Here is a 26,778-nt window from a genome sequence, read left to right as displayed (position 1 = left end):
AGCGGGAGCGCGCAAGGCCCCCATCCCGGCGGCGGCCGCCCCTCATTCGACCTCGACGGGAAGATGGCGGCGGCGGCGCTGAGGGCCGTGGGCAGCTTCGGCCGCCTCCCCGCACACGCCAGGGCGGCCGGGCCGGCCTGCCGGACGCCGCCCCGCGGTGAGCGGAGGGGGCCTGGGGTGTCGATGCGGGAGGAGGGAGCGAGGCGAGTGAGGGGCAGGGGGGCGCTGAGGGGAGAGGACGGGGAGGGAGGGAGGGATGGGGGTACTGTGGGTGTTGGCAAGCGGGGCACTGAGGAGTGGAGGGCACTGAGCGGCGGGGCCTGGGGACAGGGAGGGGCGAGGGACAGTGAGGAGAGGGACAGTGAGGTGAGGGACAGTAAGAGGAGAGGGACAGAGGTGGGACAGTGAGGCGAGGGACAGGGTAGGGGACAGAGAGGTGAGGGGACAGTGAGAGGTGAGGGGACAGTGAGAGGAGGGGGGACAGTGAGAGGAGAGGGAACACTGAGAGGTGTGGGGGCAGTGAGGGACGAGGGGACAGTGAGGGGGCGAGGGGACAGTGAGGGGTGAGGGGACAGTGACGGATGAGGGGACAGTGAGAGGAGAGGGGACAGTGAGGGGACAGTGAGGGGCGAGGGGACAGTGACGGATGAGGGGACAGTGAGAGGTTAGGGGACAAGAGGTGAGGGGACAGTGAGGGACGAGGGGACAGGGGCAGGGGGACAGTGAGAGGTGAGGGGACAGTGAGGGACGAGGAGACAGATGAGGGGACAGTGAGAGGAGAGGGGACAGTGAGAGGTGTGGGGGCAGTGAGGGGCGAGGGGACTGAGGGGACGAGGACAGTGAGAGGAAAGGGGAGAGTGAGAGGACAGTGAGGGGGCGAGGGGATGGTGAGGGGACAGTGAGAGAACGAGAGGACAGTGAGAGGAGAGGGGACAGTGAGAAATGAGGGGACAGTGAGAAATGAGGGGACAGATGAGGGGACAGTGAGAGGAGAGGGACAGGAGAGAGAGGGGACAGTGGGGGAGGGGACAGGGGCGAGGGACAGGGCAGGAGGGAACAGTGAGAAATGAGGGGACAGTGAGAAATGAGGGGAAAGTGAGAAATGAGGGGACAGTGAGGAACGAGGGGACAGTGAGAGGAGAGGGAGCAGTGAGAGGTGTGGGGCAGTGAGGGACGAGGGACTGAGGACGAGGGGACTGAGAGGAAGGGGACAGTGAGAGATGAGAGGACAGTGAGAGGAGAGGGGACAGTGAGAGGTTAGGGGACAGAGGTGAGGGGACAGTGAGGGGCGAGGGAACAGGGTAGGGGACAGTGAGAGGTGAGGACAGTGAGGGGCGAGGGATAGTGAGAGGTGAGGGGACAGTGAGAGATGAGGGGACAGTGAGGAACGAGGGGACAGTGAGAGGAGAGGACAGTGAGAGATGAGGGGACAGTGAGGAGCAGGACGGCAGGTGAGGAGTGAGGGGGGCAGGGGGACACAGAGGGGACGAGGACAGGGGGACACAGAGGGGCAAGGAGGGCACTGAGAGGCAGGGGGAGCACTGAGGGGCGAGGGATGGGAGGACACTGAGGGAGCGAGAGGGGGCATGGTTTGGGGCAGTGAAGGGGGAGCACTGAGGGTGAGGGGCAGGGGGCACTGAGGTGTCAGGGATGTGGAGGGGTCTCAGAGTGTCAGGAGGGGATGTCGTGGAGGGGGTTTCTGGGCACTGTGGCCGGGGGGGGGCAGGGGACTGTCGGGGTGTCACCAGGGGGGTCTGCAGGCGGTGTGACCACAGGGGCTGCGAGGAACGGGGTGTCCTGGGGGAGCTCTGGGGTGGGATGGGCCCCCATGGGGGTGTCCCCACATGTGTCTGTGCTCTGTGCGAGGGGTTTGTCCCCACACCCTGCGAGTCACACGGGGGATCCCTGGCATGTCCCCAACAGCCCCCACAAGGTTTTCCTGGGGCAGGTCTGTCCCTCTGGGTGCTGGGGTCTCCGAGGGGGGGCTGTGGCCCCATGAGGGACATGCTGCTGTGCCAGTCCCCAAAGCAGGCTGGCCCTGGTGTGCCCAGCCACCTTCCCTGTGTCCTGGCACATGGGCACAGTTTGGGGACCCGTGTGCAGCTCGGGGCAGTCCCCGTGGCCCTGCATTGAGGGAGGACAGACCCTGCAGGCAGGATCGCCCTTGCACATGAGCTGATCTACAGGGATAGTGTCCCTGTGCCCTCCCACGTGTGCCTGTCCCCAGTGCCCCCTGTGCCTGCTTGGAAGGGAGAGAGTGTCCCCATGTCCTTGGGTGTCGGGATCCTGTGACTGTCCTCCAGGCACACAGGGGTATCCCTGGGAAGGGGGTATCCCTGTGTCCCTGCAGGATGGAGAGGGTGTGCCCAGGCCTGGGTGCTCCACAGTCTCTCGGCTGAGAAAACTGGGATCGTTCAGCCTGGAGAAGAGAAGGCTCTTGGGACACCTAACTGTGGCCTTCCAGTGCCTGAAGGGAGCTGGCAACAAGGCTGGAGAGGGACTATTTACAAGGGCCCTGGAGTGACAGGACACAGGGAATGGCTTCCCACTGCCAGAGGGCAGCGTTAGATGGGACATTGGGAAGGGATTCCTGGCTAGGAGGGTGGGCAGGCCCTGGCACAGGTTGGGCAGAGAAGCTGTGGCTGCCCCTGGATCCCTGGAAGTGTCCAAGGCCAGGCTGGATGGGGCTTGGAGCAACCTGGGCTGGTGGGAGGTGTCCCTGCCCATGGCAGGGGTGGGGCTGGATGGGCTTTAAAGTTCCTCCCACCCAAACCAGTCTGGCATTCCATGATTTTGCTATCAGGCACCTCCCTTGTGATCTGCCAGCCTGGGCAGGGCTTTGGGACCCTCCTGCCTGTGCACAGGGCTGGGTTGGTGCCTCCTGGCAGAGCCACCAAGGCAGGGAGTCCCCAGGAGCGCTGGCAAAGCTGCAGGACCTGCCTGGGGGGCACTGGAAACCCGAAATCCAGCAGCTTTTCATTTAAACCCAGGCCTGGACTCAGCAGTGCTGGGTTAAGGGCTGGGCTCAGTGGTCTGAAAGGTCTTTTCCAATCTCTAAAATCCTGGGATTCTGTGACCATCCCTGTGTTACGTGCAGGGCAGGAGCGAGTTGTACGTGACAGGGCACTGCAGTCACTAATGAGACCTGTGGCAACTCCAGGGAGTTCCCAGGCTCTTGGTGGTTGGAATTCTTGTTCTTGGTGAAACTCCTCATCACAAACAGCCCTGGGGCTGCTCTGAGCCCTGGTTCTGCCTAACAAAGTGTTCGGGGAGGGCTGCAAACCAGGCAGGGAGCAGGGGGAGCCGGGGGAGCTCCAGGGCTGGCTGTTCCTGCTGAGCCACATCCCTGTGCCAGGGGCTCCCGGAGCAGAGGGAAGCTCAGTCTGTCACGAGCTCCCCACCTGACGGGTCTCAGCTCCGTGCTCAGCTCCCAGGGACAGCCTGGCCAAGTGTCCTGAGCTTCATCCCGCTCCTCCTGCTGGGCCAGGGGTGCTCCAGGGCTGGAAAAAGGCCTTTTCCATGGACACTGCTCCCAGTTCAAGTGGTGTGCCACGGCCGGGTGAGTGGAAGGGCGGGAAGGGGAAGTGCTGGGCAGGGAGGTGGTTGAGGAAATAACAGGGAAAAGGGAAAGTGGGAGGGAGCAGGTCCTGGCTGGACCATGGAACGTGGTGCTGGGTGTTCTCTGCTGCATCCAAACCCTTGGCAAAGTCCCGAGGGGAATGGAAGTGTTGATGAGCAGTGAGTGGGACCAAGAGCTGCTTTAGTTACAGAGGGGAAGGGCTCTAAAATGAACCTCTGTCAGGCTAAAGAAACCTCACTCAAATTCAGGAGCTGTTCCTCTGCTGACAGACCATTTCCAAAAAGAGTTTAGATTCAAGTGGAGTGAGACTTGTCCAGTTGTTCCCTTGATTTATTTTTTTTTCCCTGCTTCGTATGTTCTGTTTTGCTGGAATTGAAAGGCAGACGGGAATTCAAGGTTGAAGGGTTTTGTGGATGGAGTCTGTTTGGAAACTGATATGAAAAAAAGAAAGCCACAGAAAGAGAAAAAACCCTAGAGAATCCCAGCCTGGTTTGGGTTGGGAGGGACCATAAAGCTGATCCAGTGGGCAGGGACAGGTTCCACTAGCCCAGGTTGCTCCAGGGATTGAGTGAATGGCTTCAGGGAGGGAGTTCAGCCCTTGCTTTCTTTTTAAAGAGGCTGCTACTGGGTTAAAACAGTGCTGTTAGAAGTGCATCACGTCCTGCTGAGCAGCATCTCTCAGCTGAGAAACTGTCGTGTCAGGCCACGCTTGGTTTTTGTGGGAATTAAATGTTGGTGCTCGTTTCCAGGAGTGCCTGACTCCAGCCTGCAAAGGCGCAGGGAAATTAATGTGGGGTGCAGCAGTGGCAGGGTGGGTATTAAACACTCCCCAGTGGCTTTGGAGTGGAAATCAGCTCACTCTTTGTTTATAAAATGCTCTGTGGGCACATGAGACACACACACACACACACGCCCCCAGACCTGCTTGGCGGGACAGCCTGACGCTGAATTCCCATCCCCACGGCATCGCTCCGTGTCTCCCGGGCTCTGGAATGAGAGCAAAGGTCAGGGCCTGCTGCCAGCACCCCGCACCAGGTGGAAAGGAGGCCAAAGTGCAGCCCTGAGCCCGTGTCACGGGGCTGTGGAGGGGGCAGCACCTGTTGGGGCGAGCTTTGCAGTTGATTCTCCCTGCGCCGGATTGTTCCCCCTTCTTGCTGCCGGGAATGGGAATGGGAATGTTCCATCCCGAGGGGTTTTACCAGCGTTGAGCAGATCCCTGGCTGTCTGCTGGAGGTGGTGTGGGGCTTTGGAAGGAACCCTTTTCCTGGGCTGCAGGCTGAAAGCAGCTTTGGCAGGGGCTCAGCCCGGACCTGCGCTCAGGGATCCTCAGGGTGAAGTGCAGGGTCGCTGGAGTGGGACTGGGGTTCATTCACGTGCTGAGGGACCGTCAGGCCCAACACGATTTCTGAGCAGAGAAAAGAGATTTATGAGCCAGCAACCTGTGGGCAGAACTTGCTCATCCCGTGCTCCCGGTGTTCCAAGGGCTCTGGAACAGGACACGTTCGGGTGCCTCGGGGTGTGGATCAGCTACAGGCCCTGTCAGTCTCACACCACTGCCTGACAGGTTTATGGAGCAGATCCTCCTGGAAACTATGCTGAGGCACGTGGGAATAAGGAGGTGGTTGGTGACAGCCAGTGGGACTTCACTAAGGGCAAACCACGCCTGACAAATTTAGTGTTGGTGGATGAGGGAGGAGGGACCGAGCCAGGCACCGGGGCTTGGGCAAAGCATTCCCGCTGTCCCTCACAACGTCCTCGTCTCCAAACTGAGGAGACAGGGGTTCAAAGGGATGACTCCATGGGTAAGGAACAGACTGGGTGGTCACAGTCAGAGCTGTGGTGAACAGCTTGGTGTCCAAGTGGACATCAGTGACAAGGAGCATTCCCTCAGGGGTTGGGATCGGGACCAGTCAGGGACGTGGGATCCAGTGCCCCCTCAGGGAGTTTGCCGGTGACACCGAGCTGTGTGGGGTGGTCACTTGCTGCAGGGAAGGGGTGGCATCCAGAGGGGGCTGGAGAGCTGGGACAGTGCCAGCCCCATGGAGGTCAACGAGGCCAAGTGCAGACGCTGCCCCTGGGTCAGGGCAGTCCCAGGCACAGAGACAGGCTGGGCAGAGAGTGGATGGAGAGCAGCCCTGGGGAGAAGGACTTGGGGATGCTGGTGGGTGAGAGGCTGGGGAAGCAATTCCTGGCTGGGAGGGTGGGCAGGCCCTGGCACAGGTTGCCCAGAGAAGCTGTGGCTGCCCCTGGATCCCTGGAAGTGTCCCAGGCCAGGCTGGATGGGGCTTGGAGCAACCTGGGCTGGTGGAAAGTGTCCCTGCCCATGGCAGGGGGTGGGACTGGATGATCTCTGAGGTCTCTTCCCACCCAACCCAACCTGGGATTCTGATTATTTTGGTGACAGGTGGAGGAATAAATACATTGTTGGCTTTTTGTGACCTGCCAGTTGTACCCCCTGAGGTGTGTGAGGTGATTCTTGGCCTGGCACCACGTACTGGCACCAGAGTGTGTTTTTACAGAGGTACCCCGGGGACAGTTGTGTTTGCTCTGCAGGGAATTTAACGTGCTTGAAACTCCCCAAAATGCGGGAAGAAGTCCTGGAATGAGCATCCTAAAGGCAAAACTCCCCTGTGCCACCTGCTCCTTCTCTTGACCATTCTTCGGGCAGACGCCTTTGGTTTTTCCCTGCTCTTGTTCTGGCATTGCTGGAGTTGTTCTGGAGGCTTCAGTGTGGGATCTGTGCTGGGAAGGTCACTGCAGTGTGGTGGGATCTGTGCTGGGAAGGTCACTGCAGTGTGGTGGGATCTGTGCTGGGAAGGTCACTGCAGTGTGGTGGGATCTGTGCTGGGGAGGTCACTGCAGTGTGGTGGGATCTGTGCTGGGAAGGTCACTGCAGTATCCTGGGATCTACTGGGCTGGCTCTGGCACAGGTCAGGCCGAAGGGAAGGGCCTGGCCCACGCTCAGGGTTTTCCAGATGCCTCCCTTGGCAGGCAAGGGTAGCTGGGGGAGAGCTGAGCTCTGACTGCTGAGGATTCCTTTAACACCTGCAATTCCTCTTCCGTAGGTTATGCCTGCCGGAACGTCTCCACCTCCGCTGCCCTGCAGGGTGAGTGAGCAGCCTTTCTGTGCACTCATTTCACTCCTAAAATCCCCTGAGCCCGAGCTGATAGCACCTCTGTGTCTGTCTCCAGCCAGGACCCACGTGAGCTGCGACATCAAGGGGGACGTTGCTGTCGTGCGTTTCAACACACCAAATTCCAAGGTATCCCAAGTGCCCACTTCAGACTGAGAACTTCCCTGAGCTGCAGCCTTACAAAGCTGGGAGCAAAGGAGATTTGGGGTGTTTAGTGAGACATCTGGAGATGCCTCATGGAATTCTCTCTGTGTGTGCTAAACTGACTTGTCTCTGTCCTAGGCACAAGGTCTTATGAAGTTCTAAATCTTAAAGAAATCTTAAAAAAAAATCCTAAATCTTATTAAGCTCTAGGATCCAAGACAGTTGAAAAGTGTGTCCATACTTCAGCAATTGGGAATCCACAAAGGCTTTTGGTTCCCTTATCCTGAACACGATATAAATAGAACTAATTTTCTTTTTTTTAGGTCAGTACAGCTGCAGTTGCTTTCAGGTGTTGGAGGGCAGGAACCTCTGTAAATGACATTTAAGGAGTCCATCTAAAAATGCGTGCTGGAGTCCTGTAAGACAGTGGTGAATTTCAGATGTCATCTCACAGATGGAAATGCTCTGTTATGAAGCAACTGCGGGGCTTTTGATAAGAAAGTGTTTTTTAAAGCTGAACAGCTGAGCTGCTCTGATATTGCACAAGATATAGAGATACAAGATACAACTACTCCTGCTATGAAAGATCTTGTATTAATTGTAGCAGACCTGAACTTTATTTTAATATACACCTTCCTTCTGAGGAGCAGCAACAATCCCAGCTTTGGAACATCCTGTTTTATGAGAGGATTTTGGGTGGTGTCTGAAGAACCCAGGCTGGGTTGGTTCTGCTGGTTGAGGCCTTTCAGAGAGGCTGGGGAGGTGCTCAGCCTGGGCTGCTGGAAGGTGTCTCTGCTCACTTGCAGGGGGTTTGGATGAGATGACCCTTAGAGGTCCCACCCAACCCGACCTTTTCTGTGATTCTATGATTATATAGAAAAAAAACAAAACAAAAAAACGCTTTATGAGCTCATAAAATCAGTGTTTGAGGTCACCACCCCGCTGCTGGGGAGGTTAAGAGGGAGCTTCCTAATGGAAGATGAGCTGCTGCAGGGCTGTGTGTTGGAGTGGTTTTACCCTGCTGTGTTCCAGCCCAGGCTGGACTGGCCAGCAGCAAACCCAGCCTGTGTGTGAGCTCCTGTGGGCGTGATTTGCTCCCTGCAGGTGAACACCCTGTCGCAGCAGCTGAGCGCCGAGTTCACCGAGGTCATGAACGAGATCTGGGCCAACGAGGCCGTCAGGAGCGCCGTCCTCATCTCCTCCAAGCCCGGCTGCTTCATCGCCGGCGCCGACCTCAAGTGAGCACCGGGGCTGTGGGGAGCCCTCCCTGAACCCCAACATCCCTGCCTGGAGGGCAGTGAAGTCCAGCAGCCTGGCCCTGCCATCCCTCCCTGAACCCCAGCATCCCTGCCTGGGGAGCAGTGAAGTCCAGCAGCCTGTCCCTGCCATCCCTCCCTGAACCCCAGCATCCCTGCCTGGAGGGCAGTGAAGTCCAGCAGCCTGACCCTGACATCCCCTGGGGTGGGGAGGGAAATCCACGTGCACAGGATGCCAGAGTTGCTCACATGGAGTGAAACCTGGACAGAGAGGGACGTGGAGAGTCGTTCATTCATCCCCCTCAGGCTGTGACACTTGGTCACTCCCCCACTTTGTGCTGGGGTGCAGCCAAGGAACCCCATCCTGGCTCCAGGGCTGGGCATTGTCCTTCCCTCTGGGACACAAAGTGGATCATTTACATGCAGCGCTCGTTCTCGCTGGGTTGGAGTGCCTGGCAGCCCTCCAGCCTGGCCCCTCCGTTGGGCAGGGTTTGGAGCTCTGCCCCGTGCTCAGCAGCCTCCCAGGCTCCCTGGGCAGCTTTTCCAGGGTGTGGGGTCACCCTGTGGGTGCCCACTGGGACCTGGAATGCTGGTGGCTCCTGGCACTGACACTGGACGGGGCAGAGCAGTTGCTCAAAGGCATGAAAAGCCAGAAAGCTCCGAGGAAAGAAGGTGAATTACCAATAGACCCCCCAAAACCTCATTCCCTTTTCGGCTGCCCTTGTCCAGGGGCAGAGACCCGGTCCCTGTGCAGGTGGGAAGGAGGGGGTAGGTAGAGCTGATGAGCAGAGCAGAGGCCAGGCTGTGGTTAAGAGGGGCCTGCTGGCCCCAGCACCTCCAGCCTTCCCAAACTGCTCCTGCCTGGCAAACACTGCTGGTCTCCAGGAGGATAATTGGCACGGGGAGTCTCTAATTGATGGAGTGTGGCATCAGAGCGCTGGCCATCTGCTCCTCTAAAAAGTGATCCTGGGCTCTGCCCTTCCTGGCAAGCGTTTGGAGGCTTCCTCTGACCCTTCCTGCCCTCCCAGAGGCTTTGAGAGCCCTGGCAAAGGGATCCCATTCATTGCCACAGGCACAGCCCCTGTCAGTAGGCAGAGCCTTACCCTGCTGGGCTTGGCCTCCCCGTGTTGTCTGATCCAAAACTGGGGCCTAAATAGCTCTCCCCTGCCTGTCAGGCACTGGAGATTGTGGCAAAAGAGGCACAGAGTCGCTGGAACCCCTGGTTTTCCTGCTGTTGCTCAGTGCTTGTCCCGTTCTGATCCCTCTCTTCCCCTCCCCAGCATGCTGGAAGCCTGCAAGACTGCTCAGGAAGTGACTCAGCTCTCTCAGGAGGGGCAGAAGATGCTGGAGAAGATCGAGCATTCCCCAAAGCCCGTGGTTGCTGCCATCAGTGGCAGCTGCCTGGGAGGAGGCCTGGAGGTACCGGGCAGTGGTGGCTGTGCCAGCAGGGTGGGGGCTGAGGGTGCAGTTCTGGGGCTGTGCAGGGGGTGCCGGCAGGGCCAGCGCTGGGAGAGGGGCTGTGGGGCCTCAGGAGGGCTCCTTGCCTTGTGCAGGTGAGTCTTGGCTTGGCTGTGCCTGGGGCTCTGCTGCTGCTGTGGAGAGGGAGCAGGTCAGGTGTGAACCTGTGTGGCCAGGCCGGTGTGTTGGGATGAGTGTTCCAGGGAAAACCGGCCGATTCCAGCAGGCACTGGATCTGCACCAGCGCTGCTGGCAGAGCCCAGGCTGGGAATTGCTGCTGTTCAGATGGAATGAGCCCTGTATCCCAGCAACTTCCATTCTCCACAGGGTGGCTGTGAGAGGGATGAGTGTGGGGGCCCAGCCAGGCTCCTGCCTGCCCCTTCAGCTGGATCCAGTGTTTGCCTTGGGATCTCCATCCAGGATTTCTGTAAACTCTGGTAGTTCCTGGAGCAGAGTTGTTACTAAAGCAGAATAACCTTGGAATGGAGTCTCCTTGGTTTGTGTGGATTTCTCAGGCAGTCACAGCTTTGTAAACACATTGGGGTGACACATCTGGATTTATCCAGGGATAGATAAACCAGGAGTCATGGCTGATCAGTAGATGGGACCACACTGTCAGTGTAGTGAGTTAACACAGCCCTTGGTGGTCTGGGTGGGATTTAAAGCCAGCCTGGCTCAGTTTGGTGGTTTCATGCTCATCTCCTACCTGTTTGCTGTCATATCCCGGAAGGAGCCATCAGTGAGCACAGAGGGAATGTGGGCAGCTGGATTAGGGAACTGGGGTCGGGAGGGAGGCTGAGGCAGGGAGCTGTGTGCTGGATTCCCAGTTCTCCCGTGGTCTTTCCCAGGGAAACCTTTGCTTGTCTGTCCCTTCCTAAAGGTCGCCATTGCCTGTCACTACAGAGTGGCAACAAAGGACAGGAAAACCGTCCTGGCCACGCCTGAGGTGCTGCTGGGTCTGCTGCCCGGAGCAGGGGGTACTCAGAGGCTGCCAAAGATGGTGAGTGAGAGAAAAAGCTTTGCCCCACAGCCCCCTGTGTGTGGCCTGCTCCCACTCTGCCATCCCCTTCCTGCCCTTCCAGGTGGGACTCCCCGCGGCCTTCGACATGATGCTGACCGGGAGGAACATCCGCGCCGACAGAGCCAAGAAGATGGGGCTGGTTGACCAGCTGGTGGAACCCCTAGGTCAGACACCACACAGGGGATGCCCCTCGCTGGCTGGATGTGCTGCCTTGCCAGGGAACCTCTGCCCTCTCCAAACGGGGTGGGGGAGCTGTCGGTGCAGGGGGCAGAGCTCAGGGGGTCCCTGTTCCCCCCCCTTAGGAATGCTGTTCCCCCTTAGGGACCTGGAAATGCCAGGCTGCTGCTGCTGCAGCCCAGCCAACAGGGAGAGGTCAGCCTGGAGGGCAGGCTGCTGCCTGTCTTGTTAAAGCTAATTGTGCAGATAAGGGCCCACGTTCCTCCTCGTTTGTCATGGCAGGGGACAGATGGCAGCCCCTGATGGAAGGACGGTGGGTGAGTGATGTCTGCATTTCTGCAGCCTGCAGATGGTAATCTGGGAGGAGATCTGCAGAAGGCAGCCCCCCCTGGCTCAGGCCTCTGAATTGCCAGCTGGCTGTCAGCTGGACAGAGGAATTCCTTGCAAACTGCAGGATTCCAGGTGCTGAGCAGGCTGTTCCTTCACTGGGGCAGCGTTCCTGGAAGGTGACTAAATGGAGGAGTTCGTGAGGACTGAACTAGAGGGAGGACTAAACCCTGCAGAGCCTCCTCTGAAAGGTGTGAGCAGCCCCACCCAGGAGCTGGAATGAAAACCACTGGTCCAGCTGGTGCTGCCCTGGAGCTGCAGGGTGCCTGAAGGGGAAGGAAGTAAATGAAAGGATGGGCAATGCCAGGGAAGCCCTGGGGTGTGGTCTGTCCCACATGCTGACCTCAGCTGGGTCACGAAATCCAGAGTGACCTGGGTTGGAAGGGCCTTTAAGGCTCATGCTGTCCCACCCCTGCCATGGGCAGGGACACCTCCCACCAACCCAGGTTGCTCCAAGCCCCGTCCAACCTGGCCTTGGACACTTCCAGGATCCAGGGGCAGCCACAGCTTCTCTGGGCAACCTGTGCCAGGGCCTGCCCACCCTCACAGCCAGCAATCCCTTCCCAGTCTCCCATCTCTCCCTGCCCTCTGGCAGTGGGAAGCCATTCCCTGTGTCCTGTCCCTCCATCCTTGTCCCCAGTCCCTCTCCAGCTCTCCTGGAGCCCCTTCAGGCTCTGCCAGGGGCTCCAAGCTCTCCCTGGATCCTTCCCTTCTTCAGGTGAGCCCTCCCAGCTCTCCCAGCCTGGCTCCAGAGCAGAGGGGCTCCAGCCCTGGCAGCATCTCCGTGGCCTCCTCTGGGCTGTCTCCAGCAGCTCCACGTCCTTGTGCTGCTGTTCCCCAGGGCTGGGGCAGCTCTGCAGGGGGGTCTCAGCTGAGGGGGCAGAGGGGCAGGATCCCCCCAGCCCTGCTGCCCACGATCCCTGTGGGACCAGCCCAGGATACACAGATATCCTTTGCTGTGTTTGTGCTCATAAAACAGATTCATGGTTCCCATGGCTGGAGTTAAAATTGCCTGGATAAACTTTCCCACTTTATACCTGCTTAGATGTGAATTGGCTTTTAAGGGGCAGCAAGTGTGGCTTTTTACACCCACAATTATCCTGTGCTGCTGAAAGGGAAAGGGAGCTTTCTGAGGAGCTGTTGGGAATCCTGGCTCAGCCCAGATTAAGCACATAGGAGGAACACAGAAATACAAATTACATGCAAACAGGCATTCCCTGTTCATCCAAAGAGCAGCCAGTGCCAGGAGGTTCCTGCTGAGGGCTCCTCTTCTCTCTGTGCCTGGGGGAAAGCAGCTTTACCTGGGGTGATGCTTTCACTGATTATAGAAAGCTTTGAAGGAGGCAATTTCATGGGGTACAACCAGTTCTTCCTCAGCTGGGAACCCTACAGCGTTCCCTGGATCCCATTTGTAAAGGAACCAGGTGGGAATGGGCAGCTTGGAGCTGCTGGGCTAGGACTCCACAAAACGTTGGGAGGGGGTGGCAGGTAAAGTAAACCCCTGTGTGGGGCATCAGCTGCCCTGTCTGAATAGTTCTCACTTAAAAATGAGCAGCTCTTTTCTTCAGCTGGGCTGTCAAAATCCAGCACTTGTTGCATCCAGCCAGGCTAAAGGAAAGGGGAAATCAGCACTGACATCCTGTGGCATATCAGCTCACCAAAGCTGAAGGTCCCAGCCTTCAATGGTGAGAGCAGAATTTGGGAGCTGGTGAGGTTTGAGCTCTGAACTCCCAAATGCTCTCGGATTTCTGGTAAATTCTCTGTAATTCACTGGGCATTGCTGAACGGTAGATTTATTCAGCAGCTCTGGGCTGTGTTTTCTGTGCTGCCTGTAAAATGAAATACAGGAGAGCTGGAGAGGGACTGGGGACAAGGAATGGAGGGACAGGACACAGGGAATGGCTTCCCACTGCCAGAGGGCAGGGACAGATGGGAGATTGGGAAGGAATTGCTGGCTGGGAGGGTGGGGAGGGGCTGGGCTGGAATTCCCAGAGAAGCTGTGGCTGCCCCTGGATCCCTGGAGTGTCCAAGGTCAGGCTGGAGCCACCTGGGCCAGTGGAAGGTGTTCCTGCCCATGGAACAGGACATTCTTGAAGGTCCCTTCCCACCCAAACCATTCTGGGTTTCTGTGATCAAAACCTTAAATTTGAAGACCTCAGTGTTTTGTTGAGGGGGAGAGTAGTGGGACCTAAAGAGGAAGGGGGTTTGTTTTGCCTTTTTTTTTTCCCCTTTTGCTTTTGTTTTTCCCCATCTCCTGTGTCAGGGGGTGTCTGGGGGGGCTTTCCTTGGCTCTGAGGACTCTGTGCAGCACCTGGGCATGTTCAGAGCAGTTCGTGTGAAGGTGATTGAGGTTACCCAACTCAAGGATACAGGGTTGTCATCTCACCAGGTTAGTTCAGTGAGTTCAGAGGCAGCCCAAGGCCTCACATTTGCCTGCAGGGTCTTCTTGTTGGCCTGTGCAGCCTCCCTGGGCACTGCTCTGTCATTAATGACTCTCACTAATGACTCGGTGTTTGCCTCTGGCAGCTCCTCACAGCTGCCTGTCCAGCCCCGTGCTGGATCCTGTCCTGATGATGCAACTGTCTGGAAATGAGGGGGATTCCTGTGCTTGGGAATTGTGCAACCCACCCTCAGAGGTTGCTGAAACTGGTTGGGTGGTGACTTGCCTTGTTGTGGGGCAGCTTTAAGCGAGGCCAGGAGTTACCGTGTGTTGCAGTGGCTCAAGCAATGAGACATCTCCTGCAGTTCAAAGGTTGGGATTTGTTGGACATTGGCTCCTGTCCAGGTAATTTTCAGGGGCACAGCACTTCCAAAATGCTGTCTGTGTTAGCAACAGGTCAGAGGAACAAAGGGCACAGGTGGCACAGAGACGGTCAGGAGCTGAAATGGGCCCAAAGAGGTCACGGAACCTCCGTCCTTGGAGGAGGTCAGAGACTGGCAGAAGGTGTTCCTGAGCAACCTGGTCTAATTCCAGAGCTGGATGTGCCTTTGAACTTGGCCCTGCTCCCGCTGGGAGCTGAGATTCCAGCCTTTCTGATTGATGCTGTGTAATAAATCCCTTGGGGCCTTCCCGTGGTCCCTGCTGGGCCTTCCCACCGTCGCTCCTGACCAAGAGACGTCCACCGGGAGGGGGGTTGGAGTGGTAGCAGTTCAAAAGCCCATCATGCTGCTGTGTGGTCCTGGCTTCTCCACATGCCCCCTCCCTCAGGGATAACTCCTGCTGTGTCCCCTGTGCTCCCCAGGGCCGGGTGTGAAGGCTCCCGAGGCGCGGACGATCGAGTACCTGGAGGAGGTGGCCATCGGCTTTGCCAGGGGCCTGGCCAACAAGACCGTGTCTGCCAAAAGGTCCAAGGGGCTGATGCAGAGTAAGTGTGTGGGGGACTGTTGTGAACCCAGCCTGGCTTCTCTGGGCTGGGCTCCTGCTCCTGCTTGTTTGTGTTTCCATGGTTATTCCATGCTGGAATCGCCCCTCGAGCCGGGTGGGTTGGTGGGGAAAACACCGCTCTGCAGATCTGGGCTCTGGCAGAGCTGGACCTGGTGGCTCCTGGGGTTTGCTGGAAGGGAGCCAGGCCTCGAGGGGGAGAGGGAGCAGCTGCCTCCAGGGGACTCTGCACCTTCAGAGTTTCAGTGGCAGGTTGTGTGCCAGGCTCGTGTAGTCAGGTGGGAAGAGGCCCGTGGGTCTGCTATCCACACTGATCCTCGTTAGCAGAGCCCAGAAACAGGGACACCTCCGTGGGAGTCCTGCTCCCCAGGGCTCAGTCTGTCACCACTGGTGTTGGGAGGGGGAAACTTGTCCCTGGAGCAGGCCGTGGAGAGCAGCCCCTGCTGCCCGGGGCTGGTTTCAGGTGCAGGTTTCTGTGGCAGCTTTGCAGCTGTTTGCTGTTTGCAGTGCCCTGGCTTTGCAGTCAACTCCCTGAGGGGCTGGCTGTGCACCCAGCCCTGTGCTGACACCTGCTCTGTCCCTCCCTGCAGGGCTCACAGACTATGCCATGGCTCTGCCCTTCGTGAGGCAGCAAGTTTACAAGACCGTGGAGAGCAAAGTTCAGAAGCAAACCAAAGGACTCTACCCCGCTCCCCTGAAGATCATCGAGGTGACACAGCGAGCTGGGAGGGCCCCTGGGGAGGTGGGGCTGTGGGGTGACGTGGGGCAGGCAGAGGGGAGGTGGTTCCTGCCCCTCAGTCCTGAGCAGGGCTGGCTCTGTGCTGTACTGAGCAAGGGTGGGGGAATTCAGAGTCACTGCCCAAAGCAGGAGCACCAGTTTGGGTGGGACTGGTCCCAGTGAGGGGTAGGGCAGGAATCCCAGCTGAGGGAAGGCTTAGCTGGAATATTTTGTCCATGAAACTTTCAGCTGCAGTTTTTCCAGGTTTCCTATACAGTCTCTAAAGAGCTCAGGGAGCCTGTTTGAAGCCAGAAAAATAAAAATTGTTACAATGTTCCTAGCACTGACCACACAATACTTTAAAAGTTAATCCTCTGGGTTACTCAAGCATTGTAGTACTTGCAGACACACTGCAGGCTTGAATCCTTATTTTAAAATGACCTTTCACTATTTAAATTGTTGCCAAGACTCCTCTAAAACCTGTGAGCGACTCTGAGAGCCGTGAGGCTGCAGGAGCACAGCTCCTGGAAACCCAAGGGATGGCTCCAGAGGAACCTGATGGAAAACTCCTCACCCGTCCTGTGCTGGAGTGAAGGACAGGGTGACTCCCAGCTCTGCCTTGAGCAGCAGGGACAGGACCCAGGGGGGCTGAACCGTGCCTGGAACAGTGGGGAGGGGTCATGGGGACAGCAGGTGCTCCTGCTCAGGGTAGGTGTTTGCAGACAGGACTGAGCAGTGTCTTTGTGCTCCTGGCCCAGGTTGTGAAGACAGGTCTGGATCAGGGCCATGATGCTGGATACCTCATGGAGTCCCAGGTAAGGAGATGTGTCCTGGCAGCAATCAGATCATCTGGGGCTGGGGGACCCATCTTTAACCACACAGAGGGTTCCTCACAGCCTGCTCCGAGTGCTGCCTTGCTCCCTGCCCCTCCCTGTGGCACTGGGGCTGGGACAGAGGCCTGTCTGCTCACAGGAGTCTGGGATACCAGCTGTCAGGGGTCTGGGATACCAGCTTGGGCCTTCTCTCCCTCCTCTCTGTGTTACCTTTGGGTGGGAATAACCAGAACACTCCAGCTCTGACAGAGCAGCACGTGGATTCTCTGTGTGTGGGCACTGCCTGTTGTGACTGCCCAGGGTAACCCCGTGGTGTGGGTGCAGTGCTCTCGGTCTCATCACCATTTCCAGCCAGTTTGGTGTCACTTCCTCCAAGAGTTAACTCCCCTTTTTACCAGTGCTGTGTTTGCTGTCACCTTTTTTCACCGTGGCTTTTGTTCAGGGTGTTGATTCTGCGTTCCTCCTGCTTTGCTGTTTGTGCTGTTTGCTCATCCAGCACTTTGTGCTGCTCCTTTTTCTCCCTCCCACCCTTTTTTGGTGCTTCTGAAGACGGGGTGGGTTTTTTTCCAGTAGCAGTTTCTCCCTGGAGAGCTGGGAATGGAGAGGAGAGAAGGCTGGGAGAGCTGGGACTGGAGAAGGTTGTGCGTGTTTATTGCACACACACAGTTTTTGATCCCTCTCTTTCTCTGCCCTTGTCTCTGCCTTTAAAACCAACCTGCCCCACATTAGTTTTCCCTCACTGGTCCCAGTTTTGCTACAGTTGTGCTCAAATCTGTGGTTTCTGGTGCCGAAGGGGCGATTCTGGCTGTGTGCAGTGTCACTGGTGGGTTACCCTGACAGCTCTGCAAGACCTGAGTCCCCCGCAGAGCCACGTTTTCATCTGATTATCTCTGCATTTGGGCCATGTCTCATGTCCCTGCCCCTTAAATGCCAGTGAAATCCATCCATCTCCCACTTCCCTGCTGTGCTTTGCAGCTCCTTTTGTTCCCTGTGTGCCAAGGCCTGCTCTGGAGCTGGAGCTGGAGCTCTCTCCCCACCTCTCCAGTGCCCTCCGTGCTGGTTGTACATTCCACCCACGTCTGGCCTGGTGCTGGATAAAAGCCCTGGGATACTCTGTTCCTTAGGGCAAAGAATGGAGGTTTTTTCAGCAGGATGGAGATCTTCCCAGAACCTCTGAAGAATAACAAGTGTCAGTTGTCGTGCCTTTTTTTTTTACTGCCTCCCTCTGTCCCCCCCCCAGGACAGGAGTTGCAGATTCTCTGCCAGGCTTTGTTTTGGGGGTTTCCACAAGGCCCTGCCTGGCAGGGCAGTGGTGAAGGAAGGTGCAGCCTGCTCCCAGCTGCATTCTCTGCTTCTCCAGGGCTGACCTGGCTCGGGCAGCATCACTTTTGTGTCTCCCTGTGCTGTCTTCAGTCCTGCTGAGAACTTTCATGCTGAGTACTGGGAGGTTTTGTGGGATTCGGTTTTGCTGCCTCTCTGTGATGCTGAGAAATGAGATCAGCTGCTGCTGTCACAGAGAGCTGACCTGTTTATGAGGACTTTTCCTGAAGCCTGAGGACAGGGCACTTCCACCTGGATCCCTGGGGGCAGTGACCCCAACTAGTGCAGGATGCCCGTGGGGGAGGAAGGGTCCAAATGTCAGGGAAATCCAGCCCTGCCACCGAGGAAGTAGAATCATGGAATTGCTGAATGGTTTGGGTGGGAAGGGACCTTAAATCTCATCCCATTCCACCCCCTGCCATGGGCAGGGACACCTCCCACCATCCCAAGTTGCTCCAAGCCCCATCCAACCTGGCCTTGGACGCTCCCAGGGATCCAGGGGCAGCCACAGCTTCTCTGCCCAACCTGTGCCAGGGCCTGCCCACCCTCACAGCCAAGAACTCTTTCCCAATATCCCATCTTACCCTGCCCCCTAGGAAGCCATTCCCTGTGTCCTGTCCCTCCAGCCCTTGTCTCCAGTCCCTCTCCAGCTCTCCTGGAGCCCCCTCAGGCTCTGGAAGAGGCTCTCAAGCTCTCCCTGGATCCTTCTCTTCTCCAGGTGAGCCCCCCAGCTCTCCCAGCCTGGCTCCAGAGGGTTAGGGTTAGGGTTAGAGCAGAGGGGCTCCAGCCCTGGCAGCATCTCCGTGGCCTCCTCTGGACTGTCTCCAGCAGCTCCACGTCCTTGTGCTGCTGAGGAGAAGGTGGTGGGTGGTGGGGCAGGGTGGACAGTGCTCAGCCCAGAAGGTTCCTCTCCCCAGAGGTCTCCTGTGCCCCTGTCCCATTGCTGACCAGGTCACTCACCTGAGCAGTCACACGGTGCCTGTGCTGGCAGTGAGACAGCTGCTAACTCCCTGCTTCCCTCTTCCATTTCTTCCAGAACTTTGGCCAACTTGCACTGACCAAGGAATCCAAGGCGCTGATGGGGCTCTACCACGGGCAGGTGCACTGCAAGAAGAACAAGTTCGGAGCACCTCAGCGAGAGGTCAAGTGAGTGCAAGTGTGGGATGCCTGAAGGAGCAGTCCCAGCCTCTTGGAACGCTCTGGCCTGGACTCCTGGAGAGCTGTGGAGCAGGGCAGACAATTCCAGCCTCCAGGAGGCCGATCCGCTGCAGTTCAGAGGCTTCACTTGTGGGGTGAAACTCCTTGCACGGCCCCTCTGAACGTGGTGCCTGTGTGGATGGGATGAGTGTGAGTCTGAAATGCAGCCATTTCCAGATTCCAGCGTGTGCCCTCTGTCCCCTGTGCAGGACTCTGGCTGTGCTGGGAGCAGGGCTGATGGGAGCTGGCATCGCCCAGGTGTCCGTGGACAAGGGCATGAAGACCATCCTGAAGGACACGACGCAGAAGGGGCTGGACAGGGGCCAGCAGCAGGTCTACAAGGGGTATGTGGGTCCCAAGGGATTGGCTCCAAAGGGTGGGGTGGGGCTGCCTGTCCCTCTGCTGTCAGAGCTCCTGACCCCTCTGCTCTGCTGGAAGGAGCCATCTGGTGTCACAGGAAGGCTTTATCTTAAGGTTGTCCCACGCAGTGTGCTGGGATGTTGCTGCCATCAGGCCCAGTGCAGTCAGCCTTAGGGAGGCAGAGACCTCACAGCTGATGGCTTTGCTTTCAGATTGAGCAGTAACTGCTAGAGCTGCAGCCCATGCCAGGGAAGCCATCCCAGAGCAGGCCTCTGGAAAGCTGCACTTCCTTCCCTGCCCTCAGCTCTGACCTCCAGCTGAGCTGTGTGAGCAGGGCTCTCCTGCTCCCACGTGGAAAGGGGCCAGGGCACAGGGTGCCAGTGCTGCAGGGCTGGAGGGGTGCCCGTGGTGCTGTGGTGCCCCCCCAGCAGCCTGGCTGGGCACCCAGGGGGCCGTGACAGAGCTGTCCCTCCCCAGGCTGAACAGCAAGGTCAAGAAGAAGAGCCTGACATCGTTTGAGAGGGACTGCATCCTCAGCAACCTGATGGGGCAGCTGGACTACAAGGGCTTTGAGAAGGCAGACATGGTCATCGAGGCCGTGTTCGAGGACATCAACGTCAAGCACAAAGTGCTGAAGGAGGTGGAGGCCGTGAGTATGGGGGTCCTGAGCTCCTTATATGGGGGTCCTGAGCTCCTGCTGCCCCTGAGAGCTGAGGGGTCCTGGGCTGTGCTTTTGGGGCTGTCACAACCCCTTGGTGCTGCAGTTTGCTTCTTGGTCGCAATCAGTCGTGTCAGGACACGGGTGAGCATCAAGGGCAGCTTTTCTGTCCACTGAGGACGTTCCCTGCTCAGGAAGGAGTTTTAGCTGAATGGGGCAGTTCTGACATTCCCTGACTCCCAGGAGCTGCTTCCAAAAGAGCTGAGGACGTTTGTGTGAGGACACTGGTACGACAGTGATGTCCTTGGGTGTGTGCACACCTCGCAGCCCTTCACCTGCTGCCCCTGCCCTGCGGCCACTGCTCTGCTCTGTTCAAGGGTTAAAAAAAGTTGTATGGCAGAGGGGCTGGTGTGGGCCCCTCCTGCAGTGTCTCGTGTGGCAGAAACATGGGAGCTCTGGGACTAATCCTGCAGCCCTGGGGAGGGCTCAGGGGAGGGCAGGGCTGCCTGACTGATGCTGCCTGAGCTCTGATAGTGCCTGCCACCCCTTCCACAGGTGATCCCTCCTCACTGCATCTTCGCCAGCAACACCTCGGCCCTGCCCATCAGCCAGATTGCTGCTGCCAGCAAGAGGCCTGAGAAGGTGAGTCCCCAGGGCCACACGCGGAGCTGCCCGTCCGTGGGGAGCTGCCTTTGCTTTGGGGACCTTCTGCTGCCTCCTCAGGACGTGACACAGCTCATCCTCTGCCCCCCAGAGGCCCCAGAGCTGCTGGTCTTGGGGCAGGAGGGAGGGGGGTCAGGGTACACTCCCCCAAGGGTGGTTTGGTGAGGCAGGTGGGGGCAGAGAGGCTGTGGAAGGGTCAAGCTGGTGGGGATCAGCTCTGCTTCAAAGGAAACAGGGCCAGGAGGAGAGGGAACAGCCTCCAGCTGGGCCAGGGGAGGGGCAGGGGGGACATCAGGAGGAATTTGTCCCTGGAAAGGGTGGTCAGGCACTGGCACAGCTGCCCAGGGAGGTTTGGAGTGCCCAGCCCTGGAGGTGTCCCAGGCAGGCCTGGCCGTGGCACTCAGTGCTCTGGGCTGGGGAACAGGGTGGGCATCGGGCACAGGGGGGATCCATGGGCTGGGAGGGCTTTTCCAACCTCAGTGATCCCGGGATTCTGTGACTCGGGCTGAGAGAATTCCAGCCAAGAAAACTTCTGTCATTTTAATAAACTGAGCAGACATAGGAGGGACTTGCCATAATGGGGAAATGTCTTCTCCTTCCTGGAGAAAGCACTGAGCTGGCAGCAAAAAAAGTCAGTGGCTGGAAGCTGAAGTCAGAGGTGCTGAGACTGAAGACATGGTCAGCCCTGGGATCAGCTCCTGAGGGGGTGCTGAGGGTTCCTCTCACTCCAAATGATCCATGTGAACAGGGTGCCAGGAGCAAGCTAGCAGAGGTTTGGAGCACAGGACAACTGCATCCCTTTGCTCGAAGTGTAAGCAGCACATAAAGTATCTGCATCCTCCCCCCTTAGCCCAGGTGAGCAGAGTTGAGCAGGAGCACTGGTTCCTACACCCCTGAGGCCGGAGAGCAGGACCCTGCCAGGGTACCTGGGGTACCTGTGAGCTGTCAGAGGCTCCTGTCACCCTCCTGAACCTCCTCCTCGTTTGCTGCCAAACCTTTGTTCCATCAGAAATGCCAGCCGAGTCTCATTTGTTCGTCCTTGCAAATAACACCCTCTTGCTGTAGAAATTGCCTGTGCAGTGGCTCTTGATGTGGAAGCTCACAGGAAGTCAGTTAATTAATTGGTGCATTTTCTTTAATTAGTGTTGCAGTTTGCAGCTCTGCAAGGTGCCTCTGCCTTACACAGCCCCCGGGGCCAAGGTTGGCTGCCAGGGGGCACGAAGGTGACACGCTGGTGGCACGGTCACATTCACAGAGCGAGGCACAGAGCTGGATAAGCTGCACCTACCCTGGGTGCTGCTCCAGTCTGAGCCCAGCCCTGCCAGCTCAGGAGTCCCTGTGCCCTGCAGGCCACGCTGTGCCCCTCCTTTGCTCGGGGCAGGCTCAGCTGGGGCTCCCAGACAGGGTTTGCTGCCAGGCTGTGAAGTGCAGAGAGAGCTGGGCAGCACTCTTGGTGCTGTAAAGATTTACACCTTGATCCTGAGGCAGGAGCCGTGGGGAATGTGCTGTGTCCTTGGGAAAGCCGAGGAGAGGAGGGAGCTGGGGAGCATTCCTGCCAGAGAGGGATGGAGTGGAGTGTGGAGGGGGCACTGCAGCCCGAGCTGGCCTTCCCTGTGCACTTGACTTGCCCAGCAGATTCTTCTGGGAGCCAGGATCCGTGTTAACCCGAGCTCTTGGTCCTGCCCAGGTCATTGGGATGCACTACTTCTCCCCGGTGGACAAGATGCAGCTGCTGGAAATCATCACCACAGACAAAACCTCCCAGGACACGGCGGCCTCCGCCGTCGCCGTCGGCCTCAAACAGGGCAAGATCGTCATCGTGGTGAAGGTGAGGGATCAGGGCCCAGAACAGGAGCTGGGCCAGTGAACACAGGGGCCTGTGCACTGACAGCAGGGTGGAACGTGGCTCTGGGCACGCTGGCAGCAGCTGCTCCTGCCGGGGGGTGAAAAGGGAGGTCAGAAAGGGGCGAGCGCCCGCGTGACCCTCACGCGTCCCTGGGAGCAGCCGTGCGAGGGCCGCCAGGCACAGGTGCAGGGCCTGCAGGAGGAGCTGCCAGCCCGGCCCCACACGGGGACAGGGGGGCACCTGGCACGTCTGGATGTGTCTGAGGGGGCTGTCAGCACCTGGGCTCCCTGGCAGCCTGCCGGGACACGGGGCAGTGAGCAGCAACCCCGCCCTGCCCGGGCTCAGCCTTGGCTGGCAGGGGCAGGAATGCAGCTACAGAGGATGGAGATGGGATACTGGGGAAGGAATTCTTCCCCCTGAGGGTGGGGCAGGCCCTGGCACAGGTTGCCCAGAGAAGCTGTGGCTGGATCCCTGGAAGTGTCCGAGGTTTGGAGCAAGCTGGGATAGGGGAAGGTGTCTCTGTGTTCTCCCTCGTGCCTGAGGTTGCAGCAGTGCTGAGCAGGTGCTTGTCAGAAAGTGCTCTGGGCACCTCTCAGGGCCAGTGGGGATACAGTGCTGCTCCCCTGAGCCTCATCCCCAGCCCAGCTGCCTCCCTGAAGGGCAGTTTGCAGCTCCTCTGCTGCTTCCTGACTTTGTGGGAAGTACCAGAGGTGAAACAACTGCTTTTTGCTGGTTTCCCTTATGCTGAGCACCCTTTCCCTCATCAGCCTGTTGGGCTTGCTGAAGCAGCAGCCTGCCTGGGACCTCCAGGCACTGGTTCAAATAAAAACACAGTGACGGGAACTTCCAGGGAGTAAGTTCATGGAAGTGTCCAAACACTGCTGAGCCCTACAGGGAAAAAAAAAACCTCTTCTAGCAGTCGGTAACATAGTGTTAGAAAGGGGGTTTGGGGTGTCTGAACTGCAGCCTGGGCTGTGAAACACAGTTCTGGTGCTGCCAGGAGGCCGTGCTGCTGCAGCTGGTACTCACCTGGCTCCCTCTGTGCTCCCCTGCCCTAGGACGGGCCTGGATTCTACACCACCCGGTGCCTGGGGCCGATGCTGTCGGAGGTGGTCCGAGTTCTGCAGGTGAGCGTCCCGTGGGCTGCTGGGTGTCCACCAAATAGTCGTGGAAACTCTGTTTCTTCCTCGGGCAGGGCTGGGCCCAGCCTGGCTGTGGGCAGGAGGGGAGGTGGGTGCCCAGCCCTGGGGCTCGGGTTGTGCCCAGCCCGCTCCAGCTCCTGTTCCCACTCAAACCGCCGGTGGGGCCGCTCGCAGCGCGTGGGGAGAGAGCTCAGGACCTCCTTCGCCCTGACATCCCCTGGCTTCCCCCTGTGTCCTGCAGGAGGGCGTTGACCCGAAGAAGGTGGATGCCATCTCCACGGCCTTCGGGTTCCCGGTGGGAGCCGCCACGCTGATCGACGAGGTGGGCGTGGACGTGGCCACGCACGTGGCCGAGGACCTGGGCAAGGCCTTCGGGGAGCGCTTCGGGGGAGGCAGCATCGACCTCTTCAAGCTCATGGTGCAGAAGGGCTTCTTAGGTGAGGTGCTAAAGCTGTCTGCAGCTGAAGGGTTTGCTCTTGGCCCCAGGGAAAGCACCAGCGTCCACCGGCCTGTGCTACCTCAGCGGGAGAACAGCCCTGGGAGTGGGTCGGGAGTCCCTTCCACAGAAATGGTGCTGTTTGTAGGCATTAGGGGAGGCATCAGGGCCTGGCACAGTGGCAGCTCCTTGCCAAAGGGTCGGGTGGAGGCGGGTCCCTTCCCCCTGCCCCTGCTCAGAGGATGTGCCGTGGGAGCAGGAAGCGGAGCCGCGAGGAGATCACAGGCCAGGGTGTCAGGAGGGAGCAGGACACATGGCAGGATGTGACCTGGCTCCTTTTATCCCCCGGCAGGTCGCAAGGCAGGGAAAGGCTTTTATGTTTACCAGGAGGGAGTGAAGAACAGGAGTGTGAATTCCGGCATGGATGAAATCTTGGCACAGTTCAAGGTGCCGGCGAATCCTGACGTGTGAGTACGGGGTGAGACCGAGTGGGGGTGGATCAGAGCCTGCCCAGCTCCTGGTGCCTCTGAGCAGCAGCACGAGGGGCATCAGGAGGTGCTGAAGGTCATGATGCTGCCAGGGCTGGAGCCCCTCTGCTCTGGAGCCGGGCTGGGAGAGCTGGGGGGGCTCACCTGGAGAAGAGAAGGATCCAGGGAGAGCTCAGAGCCCCTTCCAGAGAGAGGGGCTCCAGGAGAGCTGGAGAGAGACTGGGGACAAGGCATGGAGGGACAGGACACAAGGAATGGCTTCCCACTGCCAGAGGGCAAGGAGAGATGGGAGATTGGGAAGGAATTGCTGTCTGGGAGGGTGGGCAGGCCCTGGCACAGGTTGGGCAGAGAAGCTGTGGCTGCCCCTGGATCCCTGGAAGTGTCCAAGGCCAGGTTGGATGGGGCTTGGAGCAATCTGGGCTGGTGGGAGGTGTCCCTGCCCATGGCAGGGGTGGAATGGGATGATCTTTAAGGTCCCTTCCACCCAAGCCAGGCTGGGATTCCACGACATTGCCCACCACGGAGCCTGATCAAGCCTTTGCCTTTATCCCAAATCCATCTCCACACAATCCTGGGTGATGGGCTCCAAGGGGCCCACCCTGATCAGGGGGCTTGGACTGGACAAGCTCCAGCGGTCCCTCCCACCCTCAGCCATTCTGTGGTTCTTCAGGACACGTCCCAGAACTTATTCCTGCCCCTCCTGAGGACAGGGACAGTGCCAGGGAGACCATTCCGCTCCCCCTGCGCTGTTCCGGGTGCTCTGCCCTCACGTGCTGTCCCCGCAGCTGCTCGGACGAGGACATCCAGCTGCGCCTGGTGACGCGCTTCGTGAACGAGGCCGCGCTGTGCCTGCAGGAGGGGATCCTCAGCACCCCCGTGGAGGGGGACATCGGGGCTGTCTTTGGCCTGGGCTTCCCACCGTGCCTGGGAGGTGAGAGCCGGGGGCTGGGCTGCAGTTAGGGCCGGGTTTGAGCTGCAGCAGCCTGGGGAAACAGCCTCAGTTTGCACCAGGAGAGGTTTAGGTTGGACACTGGGGGGAAATGTCCTCCTGGAGAGGGCTGTCCAGCCCTGGCACAGCTGCCCAGGGCAGTGGTGGAGCCCCCGACCCCGGAGGGATTTAAAAGCTGTACAGATGTGGCACGTGGGGACATGGGTCAGTGGTGGCCTTGGCAGTGCTGGGGGATGGTTGAACTCAGTGTCTTAGAGGGCTTTTCCAACCTAAATAATTCTACGACTCCTGCCCTGCCACCTGCCTGGGTGGGCAGGGGTTGTGATGGAGCCCAAGGACCCACCTTTACCCGCTGCCCTCAGGCACAGCAGAGCTGATATAACCTCAGCCACACTTTCTCCAGCCAAGGGACTTGCTGGGCCCAGCCAGGAGCACGGACAGAGTTCCCTGGGACCCACCCATGACCTGGCTGGATGGCCGTGGCTGTGGATGAGGCACGAGCTGGGGGTTGGGTCACAGCTGGTCACACCACGGGCCCCCAGGCACGAGGTGGTGCTTCTGCCACGTGCCTGGTGCTTTCCCTCCTTGGGCCAAGCTCAGACTGAGGGAGCAGCCCCAGGGGACTTCCTGCAGGAGCGTGGAGCGACAGGACAAGGGGGAACGGGTTCAGACTTTCAGAGAGGAGGGTTAGATGGGATATTGGGAAGGAATTCCTAGCTGGGAGGGTGGGCAGGCCCTGGCTCAGGCTGCCCAGAGAAGCTGCCCCTGGATCCCTGGAAGTGTCCCAGGCCAGGTTGGACGGGGCTTGGAGCAACCTGGGCTGGTGGACAGTGTGCCTGGCCACGGCAAGGGGTTGGAATGAGAGGAGCTCTAAGCTCCCTTTGCAGAACCATTCCATGATCCCGTGATGATCCATGGAATCCCACCTTGTGCCCCGCACTCGGGGTCAGCCCCTGCCCGGTGCAGGGGGGGAGGGCAGCGAGCAGGGTCCTGGCTCACCCCGACGAGAGGCTGAGGGTCCCTGCTGGAGAGCGGTGGGCTGGGCAGAGGTGGTGCTGCCAGCCCTGCAGGCCCCTCGGTGCCTGTCCCTGCGTGCCACCACCGTGTCCCTGAGTGCCACCGCCGTGTCCCTGAGTGCCACCGCCGTGTCCCCGCGCCCGCAGGTCCCTTCAGGTTCGCCGACTCCTATGGAGCCCGGCAGCTGGTGGACAAGCTGCGCAAGTACGAGGCCGTCTACGGCAGCCAGTTCACGCCCTGCCAGCTGCTGCTGGACCACGCCAACAGCCCCAGCAAGAAGTTCCACCAGTGAGGGACCCGGGGACGCGCCCACAGCAGCTCCCCGCTGTCCGTAGGTTCATCTCCAGAGCACCTGGGGGAGGAGGGAGGGAGGGGGGCACCGGGCTGCCTCCTGGCTTGCAAGTCATTTCAAGTGCCTTATCAGCCACTGTGTGTTGGGCACCTCCGTCCCGGGCCAGCCTCTCCGTGCTGGAGGGGGGATTTCTGCTGCCTTTGCCTCCATGCTGCGGCCTCCGGAGCTCCCAGTCTGGCCAGTAACATCCAGCACGTGGCTGGAAGCCGAGGCCTTGCCTTTCCATGGACATCTACCAAAATAAAGCCCCGCCTCCTGGG

At 58.9% G+C, this 26,778-nt stretch overlaps 1 protein-coding gene across 1 annotated transcript; it reads left to right on the top strand.

Moving 5' to 3' along the window:
• Positions 1-45: 45 nt before the first annotated feature.
• On the top strand, positions 46-26,778 carry HADHA (hydroxyacyl-CoA dehydrogenase trifunctional multienzyme complex subunit alpha). The gene is made up of 20 exons (XM_050330857.1): positions 46-157; positions 6,646-6,687; positions 6,773-6,843; positions 7,963-8,096; positions 9,395-9,533; positions 10,453-10,572; positions 10,655-10,757; positions 14,400-14,522; positions 15,130-15,248; positions 16,016-16,072; positions 18,447-18,556; positions 18,817-18,951; positions 19,445-19,616; positions 20,181-20,267; positions 21,976-22,116; positions 23,193-23,261; positions 23,518-23,713; positions 24,065-24,179; positions 24,986-25,131; positions 26,313-26,778. Exons 1-20 carry the CDS (start codon positions 64-66, stop codon positions 26,456-26,458), a joined length of 2,319 nt encoding a protein of 772 aa, XP_050186814.1. The 5' UTR covers positions 46-63; the 3' UTR covers positions 26,459-26,778.

The sequence above is a fragment of the Myiozetetes cayanensis genome, unplaced genomic scaffold (genome assembly GCF_022539395.1).
Source record: "Myiozetetes cayanensis isolate MyiCay16 unplaced genomic scaffold, myiCay2020 scf45, whole genome shotgun sequence".
In the NCBI taxonomy this organism is placed as follows: domain Eukaryota; kingdom Metazoa; phylum Chordata; class Aves; order Passeriformes; family Tyrannidae; genus Myiozetetes; species Myiozetetes cayanensis.
The sequence above is the reverse complement of the archived record's forward strand: the minus strand, read 5'-3'. Positions and strand labels throughout refer to the sequence as shown.

Bases quoted from the DNA above. Each gene is read 5' to 3' on its own strand.
- HADHA (XM_050330857.1), top strand. From the start codon at position 64: ATGGCGGCGGCGGCGCTGAGGGCCGTGGGCAGCTTCGGCCGCCTCCCC. The intron at 6,688-6,772 runs GTGAGTGAGCAG...GTCTGTCTCCAG, and splicing joins CACCTCCGCTGCCCTGCAGG to CCAGGACCCACGTGAGCTGC. The intron at 15,249-16,015 runs GTGACACAGCGA...CTCCTGGCCCAG, and splicing joins CTCCCCTGAAGATCATCGAG to GTTGTGAAGACAGGTCTGGA.